General features: G+C 25.8%; 2 protein-coding genes across 2 annotated transcripts; one reads left to right on the top strand and one right to left on the bottom strand.

The window, feature by feature from the left end:
• Positions 1–12,608: 12,608 nt before the first annotated feature.
• OCT59_017502 (uncharacterized protein) lies at positions 12,609–14,353 on the top strand (the record flags this gene model as incomplete). The annotated part of the gene is made up of 5 exons (XM_066137530.1): positions 12,609–12,631; positions 12,690–13,359; positions 13,428–13,592; positions 13,745–13,813; positions 13,919–14,353. 5 exons carry the CDS (start codon positions 12,609–12,611, stop codon positions 14,351–14,353), a joined length of 1,362 nt encoding a protein of 453 aa, XP_066004104.1.
• Positions 14,354–16,066: 1,713 nt separating this feature from the next.
• Positions 16,067–16,765, bottom strand: OCT59_017501 (uncharacterized protein; the record flags this gene model as incomplete). The annotated part of the gene is made up of 3 exons (XM_066137528.1): positions 16,067–16,279; positions 16,437–16,487; positions 16,658–16,765. 3 exons carry the CDS (start codon positions 16,763–16,765, stop codon positions 16,067–16,069), a joined length of 372 nt encoding a protein of 123 aa, XP_066004103.1.
• Between the last annotated feature and the right edge of the window lie 4,234 nt (positions 16,766–20,999).

Here is a 20,999-nt window from a genome sequence, read left to right as displayed (position 1 = left end):
AATAAATAAAAATAAATTAACTTATTATAATAAGTATACTTGATTACAAAAAATAAAAACCATGTGTATGATTTTTTTTCACGCGGTGTAAGGGAATATAATGCAATATAAATTATTTTGTTTTGTCGTGGCAATTTTACACTAGTTCACACTTGTTCACATTACAATCACAAATATATTTCTTATTAGAACTTTGTAAACTGTAAATAATTGTAAATCAAAAAGTACTAAAAGTACTAAGATATACCCGCGTAAAAAGACATCATCAAATGATGTAATAACCTTTTTTATGATTGTGTCAAATAAGGGTAATCTATTAGTTAGAAATCATTGTTAATTTAACTGCGACCAATAAATACAAAAAACTCGCCCGTACGCCCAATGATCAGAGTAACAATAGGATCATTTCATAATATGTCATTTCCCGAATGTATACTGCTTATCTCTAATAATTTCTTTGTCGATTATGGTACGCGATGAAATTTATAGGATGTGATGCTATGCAATGTGTGATTTTAATTTTGGCCAGAACGAATGAATGATCTGATAAAAATGAGCCGATTGATGCTCATCTGGGACTAATGTATTACCGGTTAAAAGAAAAAATATAATTTGAAATATAAATATATTAATATCCAATCAATTTTCAATAAATAAAGATAGTAATTTCATTTTATAAATAACATAAATAACTTAACAGATCGACAACATACATTCTATCCGGTTAGTTGACGCAGTTATGCGTTTGCAAGATTTTTTTAAACTTTGATCTTTTAATCTCGAAGTGAAGCTGTGAAAGACGTGAAGATTAAATAAATAAATCCAAAAAAAGAATACAAGGATTTTTTTTTTAATTTCTCAATAAATGCATATAAATTTACATTCTTTTCATAAAACTTTCTATACATACATATGAACAATTAGACAATAAAAGGAAAAATTGAATTGAAAAAAGGAAAATAAGGAAAATAAGGAAAGAATAAAAAAGAAAATTCTTTGTTCTGGCAATGAGATCATTTTTGGTTATTTGAAAATGGTAAAATGATCCGTGTGATCGCGCATTGGCGCCATTTTTTTCATTCTCATCCTTTGATTCAAAAGATAAAAAGATTTTATTCTTATTTGAAAGTGTTCACGAGAAGATGACTTTATGTTTTTCTAAAATGCTGAATAATTTAATTTAATATTCCAAATCGATTTAACATCAAATATAATATTACTGCGCTTGCATCTTGCATATTAAACTATCCACTCAAAATACTTAAGTTACGTAATCGTAAATCATATTTGGTAAATAATTACATGATGGCGCAAATCTTATTTTTATATTATCATAAAACAAATAAATTTCAATATAGTAATTCTTCCTAATTTGGTTTTTGATATATATATACACGCATATATATATATATATTCTAGTTTAACTTATTTTACAAATTTTTTTTTACCACAATTAGAAATAAATTAACTTTTTATATTTTATTATTTAAAAATAATAATTTACTTTATAAAAAAAATTTAATTAAATTTATGTATATTTGAAAGAATTGCAGATAATCAGAATTTATTAGATTTACATTATTTGATTAAGTAAAAGAAAGATTCTATATTTAACTAATATAAACATATTATATTAGTGGTTACTAATCTTCTTTTAAATACATATTTTTATTTAATTTATTATTCTTTCTTATAAGAAAGAATAATAAATAATATTGGTTCATGAATTTGGAACCTACAAAAAAAGTGAAATTTACCCATCTCTAAAGTTTGTTCAAATCACCCGAAACCTAAAGAAAAGATAGGAAAAGGGAAAAGAGGAAGAGGAGAAGAGAGGAAACATTACAAGTCTTAAATCTTGATTCAAATTTCAAGTTATTTCAAATTTTAATATATACATTATAAATTTTATCTAATATAAAATAGTAAAAATAATAAAATTTTTAATATATTTGTTATTTTTACTTTTTATTTTATATCACTAAAGTTGCTGGAAAAACTAGAGGGTTTTAATAAGTTGATGTAATGCCAAAAAGGTAAAATTTGGTAAAAATATAATAAACTCTTATTAAAAGTTGGTAAAACTAATCAAACCTAAAATTGTTAAAACTATATTATTAGTAACAAGTAATAGCAAAACTGAAGAAACTCTACTGTAACTAAAGATGTAGTTGCAATTGGATTCTATTAATTGCAACTCACAACTTACAACTGCAACTCTAAGTTATATATATAGTTGTAATTTTGCAAATATTTAAAAAGAAGTTGAAGCATCAACCTTAATTGAAACTATTAAAATCTTAATAAAATTAACTATAGGATTTTAAAGAGGTTTAGTTAAACAACTTTATACATTACCTTTTTTTTTATTAAACAAAAATATACAGTTAAATTATAAAGATATTATAAAGCAAACAAATTTAATTCAACTAATTTAATTACAATATATTAAACTGATAAAATAAAAAGAAAAGTTCAAATTAATCTATTATTGTTTTATTTAATATAATATAATCTAATTATAAAAAATGTAATTATATGCAAATTTACTTTTATATCTTCTGAAAATTTTTAATATTTCAAAAAAATGCTAAAAATATATAAATTAATCATTTTATATAATATAAAATTTTATTAAAATTAAGTATTTAAATTATTATATTATAAAATTATTCTATTTTAGTATATTATATATATATAAACTTTTTAAAATTTTAGAATAAATTATTTTTATAATTATAAAAAATATATTTTTATATATAAAAAATATTAATTTTTAATAATAAAATAAAATTAATTTTATATTACCAGTGATTAATTTAAAATTAATTCACTAGAGGTAAAATTTACCTCTAGTAAAATTCATTATTAGTAATCTAATTTTAATTTTATATTAATTTTGTTTGTATTATATTTTATAATTTTATATATAAATAAAAATTTTTTTACATTATAAATGAATTTTTTAAATTTATAAATTAAAATAAAATTTATAAAAAAAATTGTATTTTTTATAATACTACTAATTTCCAAAATTTTATATTTTTTTTTATTTAATAGTTTTAAAGCATAAATTTATTATTTTAATCAAATAAAATCAACTTTCTTTATTAGTTAAAAGTTATCACCCTTCAGATTTAAAGTAAAAATTATTTGCAGATCTTACTATAAAAGGAAATTTTATGTTACATTGTTATGATTTTTTTCCTTTTTAACTAATTAACTAATAGAATTTAAAAAAAAAAGTAAGGTAAAAATCATTAGTAAAAGGCCAATTTTCTATAGTGACTTTTATTATAAGTAAATGAATTCTAAAAAAACCCATATTTTTTATATATAATAGGATTTTTTTTCTATTTATTAAATTCAAAGTATAATTTTACCATTTTAATCAAATAAAATCAATTTTCTTTATTAATTAAAAAATATTCAATATAGTTAAAACTACTACAGTGCATACAACTTAGTCTTAGCAATTAAATTTGATGAAATTTAAATCACTACTATTTATTTAAAAAAAAAATAAACATAAAGTATAAACGTACAATGATAAATCAGATTAAGCTTAATTAAACTATGTTTTTAAATTTTCTATAAAGTATTTTTTAATAAAGTAGTAGCAATTCAAAGTTGAAATATTTTACTATTAAATTAAATATTTGGCCATTTTATTTTGACCAGAATTACATGTAATTCTGGCTAAAATTACTTTCGTTTAATTAATAACTATGTAAATTTGGCTAAAATTATATATAATTCTGGCTAGAATTAAGAATTATAACTTAAATTAAATAAATCTGACCAATAAAATTACAGAATTAAGTATTACATAATATAAAAAATTTGGCCGCTTAATTTTTTTGTTGGGACTAGGTTGTATGCACTGTAGGACCCCGAATAATACTAATATAATTCATAAGTAAACTTTAAGTACTGAAATAAAAATATATTTTATAGCCCATGCTTCTGTCGATATTATTAATTCGATTTTACTATCATTGTGGATTCTCTCATCGAGACTAAGGGTTGCTTGCCGAAACCTGCACAGGGTTTGGCAAGATGGCGTTTTGCCGAAAAGCGAAATTCTGCCGAAACTATATTAAAGTTATATTAAAAAACTGGCAAAACTTTGGAGAAAGGTGAAACTGCCGAAACTTATTATAAATGCCGAAACTGCTGAAACTCTGCCGAAACTATAATAAATCTATAGTAAAATTTTGACGAAACTAATCATAGAATTTTGAAGAGGTTTAAACAAGCAACCTTAATCGAGACGAATCTAATGATATAAAATTTATTAAAATTGAATCACTGGTTGTGTTAAAAACAGGGGTATATAGGATAACAAAATTTTAAAAATACTTCTGTAATACGCAACTTTTAAAAAATTTTAATATAAACTCTCAAATGTGAATTGTATCAGTATTGTTTGGAGTTCTAAACTACTTATATATTAATTTTCATAGGTGTAAATATAATATATATAGAGAAATCTATATTTTTATAATAGTATTAATTTTTAAATTTTTTTTTTTATTTACTAACTTATAGTATAATTTCATTACTTTAGTCAAATGAAATTAACTTCCTTTATTAAAAATTATTTAAAGAAATTGAAACTATTTATATATTAATTTTTATAAATGTAAATATAATATATATGAAAAGAATAAATATATTTATAACAGTCTATTACATATCTTATTTGTAACATCCTTCTTTATTTTTTTTTAATAATAAATTTAATATGTGTTTTACAAATAAAATTTTTATTGCAAAATTTAATTTGGAAAACTTTTACTTAATGTACTTAAGACAGTTTTATAGACAGAATTTTAAGTTATAAGTGGTTTCTTGAAATTTTTTAAAAAATTCTTCTGTCTTAGTTATATGACTGATCTTTTATTTTTATTTACATTACACCTGATCTTAAATTTTAATTGGATAAAATTGGGGTTATTACAAATAAGATGTGTAACAGGCTGTTACAATTAGATTTATCTATATAAAAAAACTTACATTTCAATTTCACTACTTTAGTTAAATAAAATCAATTTTTTTTATTAATTAAAAGTTATTTAGCAGTATAAAAATTACTTAATACTTGTACAATTTATTATATTTTTTTATAATAATACTAATCTTTAAATATTATATAAAATATAAAATATAAAATATTTAAATATTAATTAATATAACTACAGTCAACTCTCTATAAATGCACCCTCTATAAATGCATCCTCTATAAATACATATTCTCTATAAATGCACCTTTTATCTAGTCCCAACTTGGGCCTTAATGCTAAATGCATAGTTTTTATATATACAGTCTAACCTCGATATACCAATATTTGATATACCGATATACTATTAAAACTTGTTATATTACCGTAAAATCTTGAATTTAAGCATCCCCTTTTTGCAGTTATGTGATAGACAAAATTGGTAATGGTACTTAATTTTGATTTTACTATTAATTTTTTTAATCAACGTACATCAACGTACATCTTACCCCTATTTCTTTCAAAAATTCTTCACACGTTTTGACAATATTTCTAGTAGAAATGATGCGTAAAAAAGTGGGTATAAGACAACGTACATCATATTCACTTAAAGAAAATTAATAGTAGTTAAGTATGCCCAAGAAAATGGAAGAAATGCTGCAGCAAAGCATTTTAATTTAGATGCACCTATGATAGGAAGATGAATAAGACAAAGTTCTAAATGGGAAGAGGAAAATAAAAAGAAAAAACGTTCTGGAACTCCAGGAAGAAAAGCTTTTTATCCTGAAGCAGAAAAGATTTTATACAGTTGGATAATAGAACAGCGGAAAAAAGGGTTTGCTGTTAATTATATCTCCATAAGATTACAAATGTGTAAAATTCTTAAAGAATCTTCAATTCAAGCATTATATCCAGCGGGAGAGTACGAATTCTAAGGGAATCTTTCTTGGATTAATTCTTTTATGAAATAATTTGGATTGTCATTAAGGAGAAGAACCAAAATTTCTCAAAAATTGCCTGAGAATTTAGAAGAAAAATTAGATGAATTTAGACAATATATTAGTTATAAGACTGAGAACACTATATAATTTTGATTTGAATAGTATTTTTAATATGAATGAAACTTCTGTGTGGTTTGACATTGCAGGAAATATAACTGTTAATAATAAGGGTGATAAAACAGTGCATATTCGTACTACTGGAAATGATAAAAATCATTTTACCGTAGTTCTAACTTGTTCTGCAGGTAAGAAGTTTTATTTTTTTATTTTTTTATATTTACTTTAATTATTTTATATATCAAATTAATAAGTTCATTGTATTTATTTATAGATGGAACAAAATATCCACCAATATGTATTTTTAAAGGTAAACAACTTCCAAAAAGTGAAGTTATTCTAAAAGGTGTTATTTGTTGATTTCAAGATAAAGGTTGGATGACTTCAGACTTAATGAAGAATTACATTGATTTTTTATTTAAAATTTGGATGTCTGAAAATTTGTCAAAAGAACCTGCTATGATGTTGTATGATTCTTTTCGTAGTCACTTGAAAGAAAGTGTTAAAGAAGCTAAATTTAAACAACATAATTTTCAATTAGCCGTTATTCCTGGAGGATTAACTAGTGTATGTTAACCATTAGACGTATCAATAAACAAACTTTTTAAAGATAATTTACAAAAAGAATGGCACGAATGGATGTGTAAAAGTGGTTCAGGTGTAACTGAAGGGAGTAACTTAAAAAAAGCAAGGATAAGTGAAGTATGTGGATGGGTCAAATGATCTTGGGATGCCATTTCAGATCAAATTATTTTTAATTCATTTAAAAAATGTTCTATTTCAAATTTATTGGATAGATCGAGAGGATAATATGGTCTATGAAGAAATTGATAGATTGATCGCTGAGTATGAAAAAGAAAATTTAGAAGAGTTAGGTGATGATGTTGAAATTGTCTGCAATTAAATAACCAAATAAAAAATTTTCTTACATTCATTTCGATATTGTCAATGAGTTTATTGTCATAGTTCGGCATAATCTCATCACATTCAATTCGAAAAATCCAAAGCTGTTCTTAATACAAAAGAAAATATTAAAAAAAATTCAAACTTAAATTAAACAAAAAACAAGTATCTAATTTACCTTTCAGTCCATTTAAGTTCCAAGAAGTTAGTGCTGCTGGTATCCTTAAAAAAGAAGAAAAGAAATGTTAAAGCTTAGAACATTTCTTATTTACATTTCTTAATCTATACCCTTTCCCTTTCTAATTTACCTTAATATTAATTAAGTCTGTTCGTCAAAATTGTCAGGTATTCCCACAATAAGAAAAATATTTTTTTTGAACTAACTTAAAGGGGAATTGTAAAAAAGTGTCTTTAAAAAAGGCCGAAATAAATGTTTTTAACTTAAAAAAGGATGAAATAAATTAAAAATATTTCGTGCTTATATAGTTATTTTATTATTATTTGCGAAAAATTTTATCAATTAACGTTGGTGTATAAAAGAGTTTTACTATGCCAAAATAATTTTTTAAAAAAATTATTAAAAAAAAATAAAATTTTGATATATCGTATTACGCAATTTTGTACCGTAAAATTTATATTTGGGGGTGCTTAAATTTAGAGGTGTTAGATTTTAGTTTATACTTTATACAGACATTGCGACAAAAGTGACAAAGGTGCTTAAATTCGGTAGGTGCTTAAATTCAAGTTTTTACAGTAATAAAATTTTATTTTCCACTATATGTGAGAATATATAAATATTGGTATAACTTTAATATAATGATATTTTCTAAAAATTTCATATATATTCTGACATATCGTTATATAAAGGTTTGACTGTATATATTCTGTAAATACAGCTCGAGCACTCTAGTCGCATCAAGTTTTAAAGCCTATTTTTAAATGAGTATAAAGTTCGAAAAATTAAATATTTTTTAAAATACTCTTCATATTTTAGTAAATTAGATCAAGGGCTACAAAAGTATGATTTAGTTTTTCTAATTAGATTAATATATAAAAAGTTATATGCATTTTATTTTAGCAAAAAATTTATATGTTCATATATAAAATATTCTGAATTTGGCCATCACATTTTTGATATAAAATTTAAATTTCAATGCTTTTTAATATAAAAATTCACACTGAAATTTGAAATAAAGTTTGATGGCTGGTGTATCAAAAAGAAAAAAATACATAAAGAAACTTGCAGAAAAAAAACGTAAAAATATTCTCATAAAAATTGTAATTATTTTTGGACTGGTTTACAACTAGTTGTACCAATTAGTTCCATTATCTCAAATTAAAGCATTTGCAAGAAAATCATATGGGTATATGGATGTATATTGAAAAGGATTAGATGAAAAACAAGCAGAATATGCAGTTAAATATTATAAAAGATATAAAATAATACCAAATACATTGTTTTATAATATTTAGTGTTTTAAATAATTTTTTCAATAAAATTTGCATATAGCACAATAAATTTCTAAATTTTAATGCTGGCTGCCTGGCTAAAATTACGTTTATTGGTATAATTCGGGCTAAAGATCACATGATATTCATGTGAAAATCACATAAGGGAATTTGGCCGCTTTATTTAGGATTTGATGTAACTAGGGTGCTTGAGCTGTACATCCTTTATAAAAAAATTTTATATAGTTTACTTATCTGTTATAAAATTTTTGTATTACCTTAATTTTAGATTAATATTATATAGATTTATATGTATTTTATAAATGCACATCTTCTTTAAATGCACTTTTATACCTAGTCCTAAGAGGAGTGCATTTATAGAGAGTTGACTATATATACTGATATAGTAATAATAAAATATAACTATAATAAAAATAATTATAAAAAAAATTAATTATACAAAAAAAAAATTATTATTATATAATTAATTTTTATTTTATATTTATATAAGATAGATTATATATTTTTAAGAATAAATATATATATATAATAATATATAAACTTTTTTAAAAATTGTATAATAGATCTGTTTAAGTTACCTCCAGGCCTAAAGTAAAAATCATATATAAAATTCTTTGCAGATCTTATTATAAAAGGAAATTTTATATTACATTGTTATGATTTTTTTTCTTTTTGGCTAATTAACCAATAGAATTTAAGAAAAAAGTAAGGTAAAATCTATTAGTAAAGGGCTAATTTCTACAGTGACCTTTATTATAAGTAAGCAGGGTCTTGTTTATTTTTAACCAGTTGCATTTTTTAGTTGGTCTGTATTATACCAATAGAATTATTTATTTATAGTCAATAAAACAAATTACGTGATTTAGTATAATTTTGATTAGATTAATTTTTTATAAGTAAAAGTTAATATAAACTTTAAAATCATAAAATAAGCGTATTTTAATTTATTTTGCAAGTTTACTTAAGAAAAAAAAGTGGATTTTAAATATTGTTTTTGACTTTACATATGAATAAACAAAACTTTGCCAATCATATTTAAAAATGAATAACAAAAATGAAAAAAGTTAAATAAATCAAAAACAGGATTCAAACTCTACTCTGCATTCTAAGTAAACTTGCAGAGTAGGCAAAAATGCATTTAATATATATATTTAAAATAGTTGTATATATAGTAAAAAGATTTATTTATGAAAATATTTTTTTTTGAAATTACATGATTTACTTTACTTAAATGCCTTCCTATTTTGCAAGTTTACTTAAAATATATTTAATTTTAGCTAGAATTAAAGTATAAAAAATATTTTTTTAAAAAAAATTTATTAAATATTATATATAAGAGTTAAATTTAAATTTACTTTATTTTTAATATTAATTTATTATAATTTCTATTACCTAATAAAGTTTTTTTAAATTATTAACTTAAATAACTTAATATTCAAATTAAATAAGATTTTTATTAAATAAACTAAATAAAATAAATGGGTAATTTTAATGCTCACCCCAGGTGAAAATCACCTGGTCATATGATTTTTAAAATTTATACATGTAAAGTAAAACTGATTTTTTAATAAATTATATTAACTAAAATTGCCAATAAATTAAAAATTTTCCTCTTTTACTTTATTAAAGCATTATAAAATTTAATAGCTAAAATGTTGACCAAAATGGTGAAATTATATTCTTAACAAGAAAAATTTGAAAATTAGTACCATTATGAAAAATACGGATATCTTTGCAAACATAATATCTACACTTATGAAAATTAAAATGTAAGTGTTTTCCACTTTGCTGAACAATTTTCACTTAATAAAAAAAGTCAATTTCATTTGAGCAAAGTAGTGAAATTACACTCTGAATTTAATAAACAAAAAATGAAAAATTCGAAAATTATTGCCATTATGTAAACGTGAATATCTCTACAAGTATTATACATACGCTCATGAAATTTATGATATAAGTAGTTTCAACATCGATAAACAACATTCACTTAATAAAGGAAGTCGATTTCATTTGACTAAAGTAGTGAAATTATGCTCTGAAATTAACAAACAGAAAAATGAAAAATTTAAAAATTATTGTTATTATAAAAAATATAAATATTTCCACAAGTATTATACCTACGCTTATGATATTCAAGATATAAGTAGTTTCGACATAGCTGAACAACTTTCACTTAATAAAGAAAGTTGATTTCATTTGACTAAAGTGACGAAATTACGCTCTGAAGTTAGAAAATATAACACAAAAGAAATTTAGAAATAAATATACTATCATGAATTGTATAAAATACCTGTAGCTTCACAAGATATAAGTAACAAAACTGAATCAAAGTGTTTAATATGTGTTAATAACAAAGCTTTTAAAATTTTTTTAGAAAAGAAATTTTTTTTTTTTAATCATAACGTGATAAATAAATAAATAAAAAATTGTAAAATATAACACAAATCAGAGGGGTGAATTTCACCTGAGATAGATGATTAAAATTAAAAAATAACCTAGGGTGAATTTTAAATTAATTCTATATAAAAAGGATTTTAAATTTTATACGCAGATGTGTTAGTTATAATACACCCTTTCTAATATCTTATATAAAAGTAAAAAATACTATTCTAAACCATACTTTAGTCTTTAAGTAAAGTTGTAAAATAAGCAAAAATACATATAATAAATGTCTTTTAAAAGTTCTATAATATATACATAAAGTTTATGCGACATTTATTCAAAAATCAGAAAATTTAACGATGTCACATGATAATAAATGATTGACATATTTACTATGAGAAAATTACCAAAAAAAGGAATATATTGCTACACATCTGCGTAAAAATGGTTTTTCTATCAAAATAATTAAATTGATAATTACTTTTCTTATATAAAATTTTTATACTTAAAATATACTTAAAATTTTATTAAAATATATTTAAAATAGGTATTAATTTTAATTTGCAATATATTTATAATATAAAAATACTCTTAAAATATACTTTTAATATATTTGTATTTTGTTTAAATACTTAAAATATACTTAAACTAGAATTTAAGTACAATATAAATATATTTTTTACATATTTGAAATAATTTTATAATATAGTACTTAAATTAAAATTTAAGTACAATAAAAATATATTTTTCATATACTTAAATTTAGTGTTGCAATCCGTTAATCCGTCAATTTGTCAATCTGTGGATTTATCTGATTTGAAATTCATCCGGATCATCCATTAATCTGTTTTTTGCTTATCTGGATCAATCTGTCATCTGTTACCTCTATGTTTTAACAGATTGGATCTGAATCATCTGGATTGTACATATAATTTTCTCATCCAGATTAAATCTGAATTTTCATCCAGATCATCCGTTTATTTTCAAATTGGATTGAATGGATGACGGATTTATCCAGATCGTAATACTACTTAAATTAAATACATTTTAAAAATATTTTTAAATATGTAAAAAATATATATATATTATACTTAAATTTTAATTTAAGTATATTTTAAGTATAAATACTTTTCATAAAATTTGTATAAATGATTATTTTAAATTAAGTAAAAATTTTTTATTTAAAAGCTGCAAAACAGTTCTTTTATTAATATAAAAATAACAAAAGATTTATTTTTTATTATTTTCACTAATAAATTTACAATACTACTTCATCTTATATATTTGATATAATATCATAATTTTTAAAATTAAAATTCATTTTTTATTATAATTTACTTTAAATTGCAAAAAAAAATTTTAATTTACTTTTTTACATAAATCATGATAATAATTAAAAATTTTTAAGTAAATTCAATCTATATTTATTTAATAAATTTTTATATTAAATTTTTAAGTATTTGCAAATAATTTTTTTAGAAAGTAATAAAAAAATAATTGTAGCTCCTAATTAAATGATTCAAATTAAATGTATATTATCGCCGTTTTCAGAAATATGCGTATTTGTTATTTTGTAATAGTAGTTCACGTGCAAAACTTGAAACTTGAAATTTTGTGTAATAATTAAAATTATCCAGTAAGATTATCCCGCATTTCGCGTGCTAACTATTAATAATTAAAGATTATCAAATTTCAAACGCGAAAATTTAATTTTCGCGTACAAAAATTTTACAATAAACAATTGCAAAGATTATAAAGTTTATAAAAAAACAGAAACCTTTAGTATTAAAGAATGAGAGTATCAAATAGGAACCTGTTACGCATGTCAAAAGTGCCTTTACTGTAACTCTAATTTAGCAATTGAAAATTGTAGTTGTAATAAAACTATTAAACCAACTAATAGTAAAAAAAAAGTACAACTTGGTTTTGTTAGAAATGGCGTATATAATCCTAACAAATGTCACAATATATTAGTTGCTTTATTGCATTCTAGTAATCAATTATATGGATATGATTCTAATTTTTCAAAAAGATTTAAATTTACTTTATGTTCCAAATGTAATAGTCAGCTAACTAGAGATCAAAATACTTATAATAAAAGTGAGAAAAATAAAGATTTAACACAAGAAAATAATCAGATTTTGATAAATGAAAAAAGTGAAATAACTATAAAGCAATCTGATAAAATTTCTAAAGTAGATAACACGCCTAATTCATATTTATCTTTTCGCTTTAAATTAGTAATTAAAACGTCTGATTTAACCAAACCAGCGAAGGCAATTACTTTAGAAAAAAAGCCAGTTGATTATTATGAATTTGAAGAACTAATACTACAAAGGGTTTGTGAAGCAGTTGGTTTATTAGTTCGTACTGATTATGAATTATCATATAAATTGAAAAAGAGAATAGGAGCTGGTACTATTTTAGAAGAAGAGAAAGATTTTGAAGAATTTATAAAAGAATATTATAGGTTAACTAGTTCTAATAAAGTTTTGTTGATTACCGTGGTTATTAAAAAAAAAGAAACGGCAAAAAGAAAAAAGGTATTTATATTTTTTTAAAAAATTATTTGTTTAATATTATTATTAATTTATTTATATTTTTCAATTAGAAACATTTAATATTAGATGATGGTGATGAAAAATCTATAAGTGAAGAAGAGATTACGCCACCTTCAAAACAAAAAAAGAAAACATTTGTTCCTAAAGAATCAAATTTGGATGAAATTGATCTTATGAAAGAGAAATTCATAAGAAACTCAAAGAAAAGCATGGATGTAATATCCATAAAACAGGATATTGTTACATCAAAGATGATAGACATTTACCACTCACAACATTACATTTATCTATGTGGACTGATGAAATTGTAACTATATTAATTTAAACAATTATTTATTTTTTTATTTTAACACATTTTTATTTACAGTATAAGAACCATTGTGATTATGAAACTCTGCCACCACATCCTAATTTTGGAATGGGAAACTCTCTAAAGGTTTCATCATCAAATCAATCGTCAACAGCATCAGCAAGTAATAAATTTATAAATGGTTATTCACATTATAATATTTTACAAGCTTATCCCTATTATTATGGATAGCCACCATATCCACTACCACATCCGCCATCACATTCGCCATCATATCCACCATCACAACAGTTACCATCATATTCATTACCATCTACATTATCACATCCATCAAATATTTCAACTTTACAATCTGATACTTTATATAATAATAATAATAATAATACAAAATTTTCTGAGTTATCTATGAAGGAGTTTTTGGAAGAACTTGATAAACAATATGGTGAAGGTAAATATACAAATTTTTTACAAAAATTTGAAGAGGAGGAGATTACTGTATCACAAATTGCAGAGATGAGTCCTGAAATTTTATTAAATAAATTTGGTATAGAGATAATGGGACTAAAGCTCCGAACGGATCGGTTTGGTCCAGATTATAAATGGTTCGGATTAGAGCCGAAATCCGTAAGAACTGAACTGAAAAACTGGCGGTTCGGTTTGGTTTAATCTGATTTTATAAAAATGTGAAAAATCGAATAGCCGGCCATCTAGTGATCGTACAAAGTTGAGCCATATATCATTGGATTCATCTCGACGAGACGCATCGAATGGAGGTAAGATCATGTTTCTAGCATCAATAGATCACACGTTAACCACCCACGCTAAATGATTTATAAATAATTGGAATTAGCAAGCTATCTATCGGTGCTAGAGACATGATCTTAGCACCATTTGACGCGTCTTAGTGAGACGAATCCAATGAATATGAATTCGTTCACGTACGACCACTGGATAGCGAATAATATCAAGTTTCGCATTTTTTTAAAATTTTCAAGTGTTAAAAATTAAAAATTCCGATACATGAATTTATTCGTCGTCCAATAGTCATACAAATATGAAATAAGACTCATTGGATTCGTCTTAATGAGACGAGTCGAATGGTGGTGAGTTCATGTCTCTAGCACTAATAGATCATAAGTTAATTCACGCTAAATGATTTATAAAAAATTGGCATTAGCAAGCTATTTATCGATGCTAGAGACATGATCTCACCACCATTCGACTCGTCTCATCAAAACGAATCCAATGAGTCCTAATTCATATTTGTATGGCCATTGGATGACGAATAAATTCATGTATCGGAATTTTTAATTTTTAACGCTCGAAAATTTTAAAAAAATGTGAAACTTGATATTATTCGCCATCCAGTGGTCGTATACGAACGAATTCATATTCATTGGATTCGTCTCACTGAGACGCGTCAAATGGTGCTAAGATCATGTCTCTAGCACTGATAGATAGCTTGCTAATTCCAATTATATATAAATCATTTAGCGTGGGTTAACGTGTGATCTATTGATGCTAGAGATATGATCTTACCTCCATTCGACGCGTCTCGTCGAGACGAATCCAATGATATATGGTGCGACTTTGTACGATCACTAAATGGCCAGCTATTCGATTTTTCGCATTTTTACAAAAAATCGGATTAAACCGAATCGAACCGCCAGTTTTCGGTTCTAATACCCGAACCAAACCAAACCGAATTTTGAGCCGGTTTCAGATCGGTTCCCCAGTTTAGCCTGAACTGTTCAGAGCTTTAAATGGGACATAGATTAAATTTAATTAAAAAAGCAAAAAAATTTATATCATAACATTTTTTTGTTATATTCTTTTGTTCAATTAATAAAATTATCTCTGGCAATTTATAAAATGATTTTAATCTACAATTAAAATGCACAAATTGAGTTTATTAATATGAATAAATTGATTTGTTAAAATAACCTTTTGCCATATCAGGTATTACGTGAGATAATACTAATAAAAGTGAATATTTGGGATTAGCGCAACTTTTTACAAATATTCTATATCTTTTTAACCATGATTTAATTCTAGAAAAAGCTGTTTTGATGGAATTATAATCTGGAGAATATAAAGGCAAATAAAGTACTTTACATCCCATTTGTTTAATTGATTCTGTTAATTTTTCATCGTGATAAATTTTTGAGTTATCCATTACAATTATACTATTTTTTTTCAGATATTCATTCATTTCAGGTAATTAAAAAACAAAAATAAAATATGCATTTATTTTAAATAAATAAAATAAGTAAATAGATAAGCAACATACCACTTGTGTAAGAATAAATGTCTGAAATCTTTTTTTATTACAACTTCCTTTTATAATATCAGCAGCTATAAATCCATCTAACGTCAATGCTATAAAATAGTATACTGTTTGCCTCTCACAAAAACAATACTTTTTTCAACCTTTACATTTTTTACGCTATATTCATAGGCTCTGAATAAACTCTTTTCATCTTTTGATGTTTCATCAATAAAAACAAGCTGTTCTGGTTTGAATTCACTTCCTATTTTATACATAAAAATACTACGTAAAAGCTCACTTCTTTCTTTTGCAGCTTTTTGTAACTAGAATAGAAATATTTAATTTAATAATTAAATAATAAAATAAAAATGAATTAAAATCTTATAGAATCTTTTTTCTTGTTATTTTAATATGTTTGAGTGCTCTTCATAAAGTAGGTATCGATATGAACTTGCCAGTTAACCTTTCCATCTCATTAACCATTTCATCGAGATACCAATCTTTCTTATCTTTTACAAGTGAATCTAAAATCTGTAATATAAATGTTCAATCAATAAAATAAATTTGCAATAATGATAAATTAATAATTAAAGCAATACATTTAAATCAACAAGATTCAAAGTTTTTCTTCTTTTTTGATGACCTTTAAATGGATGAGTTACACAACCCTAATGATCGTAAATTCTTCTAATTTTATATACAGTAGTAACGCTAATATAAAGTCTAAGAGCAGTTTTTTTTGCTGAAAATCCATCAAGTTGATGGTAAATGATACACCATCTTATATCATTACTTAAAGTCTTTACCATTTTTTGAAATAATACTAAATAATAATAAATTTAAAATAAAATTAAACCACAATATAGCTTTAATTTTTCAGAAAATACTTTAAAAAAAAAATCATATAATATACCTTAGTAAACAAGAATTATAAGAATTTCAACAAAGTATTATGAGTTTCGTGATAAAATAACTAACTATATATTATAAAAATTTATATTAGAGTCTTATATAAAGCAATATATTTATATGGAAAAAAAAATCACGTATTTTTATAGTAACTTACTATCTTGTAATATATTCATAAACTTTTAATGCTAAAAAATCGTGAAAATTCTCAAGTTTCGTGATAAAAAAACTTTTTATATATTATAAAACTTATGTTAAAGGCAGTGTGTTCGTATGGAAAAAAAAATCGTGTTTTGTCTTAGTAAAATATAAAAGTTTTATATTTGAGAAAATTTTTTTGAAAAATTCAAATAATTGACATGTGGCTTGGATTTTACATATTTCTGAAAATGGCGATAAATAAAGAAAATTATGATTTATTGCATATGCGATTTATCGCTATACCCCATTTGTTATGTAATGTAAAATAAACTATAATCATATGAATTATACTTTAATAAACTTTTGTAGATCAGTATTTCCCACGCTTCTCTCTTTCTCTCGAAATGTTTTCATTTTAGCTATTTCTTTCATTAATATTTGAACATATAACCGTTTTTTCGCTAATATTGAATATAAACATGCCTTTTTTCATTAATATCGAATGTAAATTACTTTATTTACTACTTTATGGAAAATATGGAAGAAGAGTCAAGCGAAGACACTCTTAACTCAGAATTTACATATGGTACATATAGCTTAGGGTTAGGGTTAGGATTACAGTCAACTCCCTCTATAGTCACTCCCGTTATAGTCACATTCTACTATATAGTCACACCAGTTGAATGTTCAAAACACTTTATTATTAAAATTTATCCTATATAGTCACAATCTATCTATAGTCACTATCACACCTATCCTCAAAAATCTTATATTAAAAAGAACCGTTTATAATCACAGTTATATAAAGAATATATTAAATAACTTGGCATCTAATAATCGTACAAAGATGTATCATAGCTTGTTAGAATCGTCTCACTGAGACGAATCGAATGGTGGTAGTTTTATCCTTTTCCGATCACTGGCTGACGAGTTATTCAACAAAATGTTGAACATCGGCATTATAATATTTCTTGATTTACGTTTACTGCGCCATTTAACATTTTGCTAGATTTCTCAGTACCTAGTGATTGTAAAAAGACGATTTATAGCTCGTTGGAATCGCCTCATCGAGATGAATCGAATGGTGGTAAGCTCATCTCTCTGTGATCAATATTGACGGAGTTATTACTTAAAACCCATTTAATATTTTTTAATTTCGGAAATTGATCTAGTGATTGGATTTCGATGTATCTTATACCATTAGAACCGTCTCATCAAGACGAATCGAATGGCGGTAAGATCATCTCTCTAATATTAATATTGGCAGAGTTATTACACAAAAACCATTAATATTTTTTTAATTTCGGAAATTAATCTAGTGATTGGATTTTGACGTATTTTATACTATTAGAACCGTCTCATCAAGACGAATCGAATGGCGGTAAGATCATCTCTCTACGATTAATATTGGCGAAGTTATGATACAATAAAGTTTTAAGTATAATTCTGGCTAAAATTATATTAATTTTTGGCAGGAATTATGATATACAAATATAAGAAATTTTTTATATAGTCACATCTCTTTATAATCACCAAATATGAGGATCATCGCAACTCTTTCCTGAATTTTTGAAAATACTAATAAAAATTTATTTTTGAAATTTTCGTTCGAAAATTTCTAAGTGCTCGTTCAAAATACTAATATTTCCACAGTTGCTTTCCTCTTTACTGAGCTTTATACTATGACTACACCTCCAGCTCCTTCTGTTATTAACCCGGATATTCCGCCGCCACCGCGTCCTATTATTTCTACTCCTTCTGGAGACCGACCTTTGTCTCCTACGACTACCGCTGGTGCGCCTAACAAACGTTCACGTATTGTCACTGATGATGCTATGAATGTTGATATAACTTCGCCCTCTGCTCCTGCTCCCACCCTTACTTCTACCATTCTTTCTGGTCTTCCTGTCAACAAAGTCCAAGTGATTACCTCTCCTCAAGATACTACTACTCCTGTTGAAACTGTTGACGCTTCTATCCATGCTCCCACTAACACCAATGGTAAAGGCAAAACTGTTGCCTTCGATGTCCCTGAACGACGACCATCCCCCGATGGTAATGCTGCCGCTATAAAATCCGCTCCATCTCGTTATTATGCTGCGGCATATTTACGCGACGCGCCTGACGCGTTCACAACTAAATTCACCACCAATCGCTCCATGTGTGACGAAGTGGATTGCTCACTCTCCCGCTATTCCTCTTATGGTGCCCGTGCACGCTGCGATGGATCAGGCGATAACAAAAAGATCCTTGTCTTCTTTAATGATCAGCACGATTATACCGATTGTGTCAGTTCACCACGTGCAGATCTTCTCAATTTAGCCTTTATTCATTATTCCCCTGCAGATGCCAAACTCAATGACGAAGCGAAGTCTTTGTTTGTTACTGATATCCCACTTTTCCTTACCGAGACTCAAGTCCGTCAGGCCTTTTCCCGATATGGCACTGTAATCAAGTGCAAAGCTTCTCCTCGTAAAGCATTCTGCAATAGGACAGTATCCAGTTTTCCTCATGGACGCAATTTTACCAATTTCATGATATTTGGGCGATCATTTGCCTTGGTAATTCTTTACGCGTCTGCCCGGCATCTTATTCGAAATCCCAACGCGATAGCCGCAGAGAACATGTTGCTATCCTTGCCGGCATCCCCAAGAATATTAAAGAAGCTGATCTGATAGAAATTGCTACTCAAGTTAACGCTAAGCGCTCTTAACGTTCCTTTCGTCTATCAGCTCATACAAGCCTAAACCCTATGTGTATTTGAATTTCTCCTCGTTCAAATCTCTTGAAGCTGCCAAAGAAATGACCGAGGCTTTTCGCGGCAAAGGATTAACATGGCACCCTCCCAATGAAGCACAAACTTTATGCCATGTTTGTGGGCGTCCTGGATGTTCTCCCTCTGTATGTAATCCTCGTCCCACACGGAAAGTGGACGATCGCCTCAACAAGCTTTATTCTCGTTTCAATGCTGGACCTAGACATGGTCATCAGGATTCGCGCCAATCACGTGACAATTCCAATTCCCGTTCAAGATCGCGTTCCAACTCTAGATCCCGCAATAATAATTCCTTTTCATTCCGTTCCAACAACAACAACAATATTAATAACACTTCTCGTCCCAACACTTCACGAAGTAACAACAGAACCAACAATAATAATAATAATTCCAGGGACAATGATAATTCTTCTGGTTCTGCTCAACCTCCACACAGACCTCATCCTATCAGTTCTATACACCCTACTTCTTCATCTAACAATCCTGCCCCTACGCTTCCTCATCATGTTATTGATGAATTAAAGGCACAGATCAAAGAGATCGCTACCACCCTCCACACTCTAGAGGAAACAGTCTCTTGGATGAATGACACTATTACGGCTCATGAATATAGACTATCTGAGCTGGAATCAATGATGAATTATGACGCCCCTGGCGACTCTGAATTGCATTCGCCTCAGGATGATCATGAAAATTATACTCATTCTTATAATAATGGATGGGATGATGCTCCAACCCGAGACATGAATTCTGGATTCAATCTTCCTCCCAATACCTCTTCATCTCTTATGGACGTTTCCCCTGATGCTTCCTTCTCAGCTCTGGATCCTAACTCTGTTCTATCAAGAAGACACGTCCCTTTACCTATCTCCCGACCTACTAATGTTGCCCCCGGTGCTGACACTTCTCGTTTGCAATCGGAAATTTTTAATGTCACCAATACACAAAAGAATCTTTCTACCCAACTTGGTTCGATTATGGAAAAATTGGACTCCTTCTCTCCCTCAAAACCCTCCCCTTCCAATGATTGAACACCAATCTGTATCGGGTGTATTACAGAGATTTCACCCCCCTAATAGTGCGATACTTAATAATAATAGTTCTAATAATTTTTCTTCTCCTTCTTTTTCTTCTCCTCTTATTAACTTTGGACAAATCAATGTTAATGGTTTGTGTTCCCCCGTCCGACAATTGCATTTGTTAAATTATTTTTTGCA

This window comes from Rhizophagus irregularis, chromosome 26, assembly GCF_026210795.1.
Source record: "Rhizophagus irregularis chromosome 26, complete sequence".
In the NCBI taxonomy this organism is placed as follows: Eukaryota; Fungi; Glomeromycota; class Glomeromycetes; order Glomerales; family Glomeraceae; genus Rhizophagus; species Rhizophagus irregularis.
The sequence above is the reverse complement of the archived record's forward strand: the minus strand, read 5'-3'. Positions and strand labels throughout refer to the sequence as shown.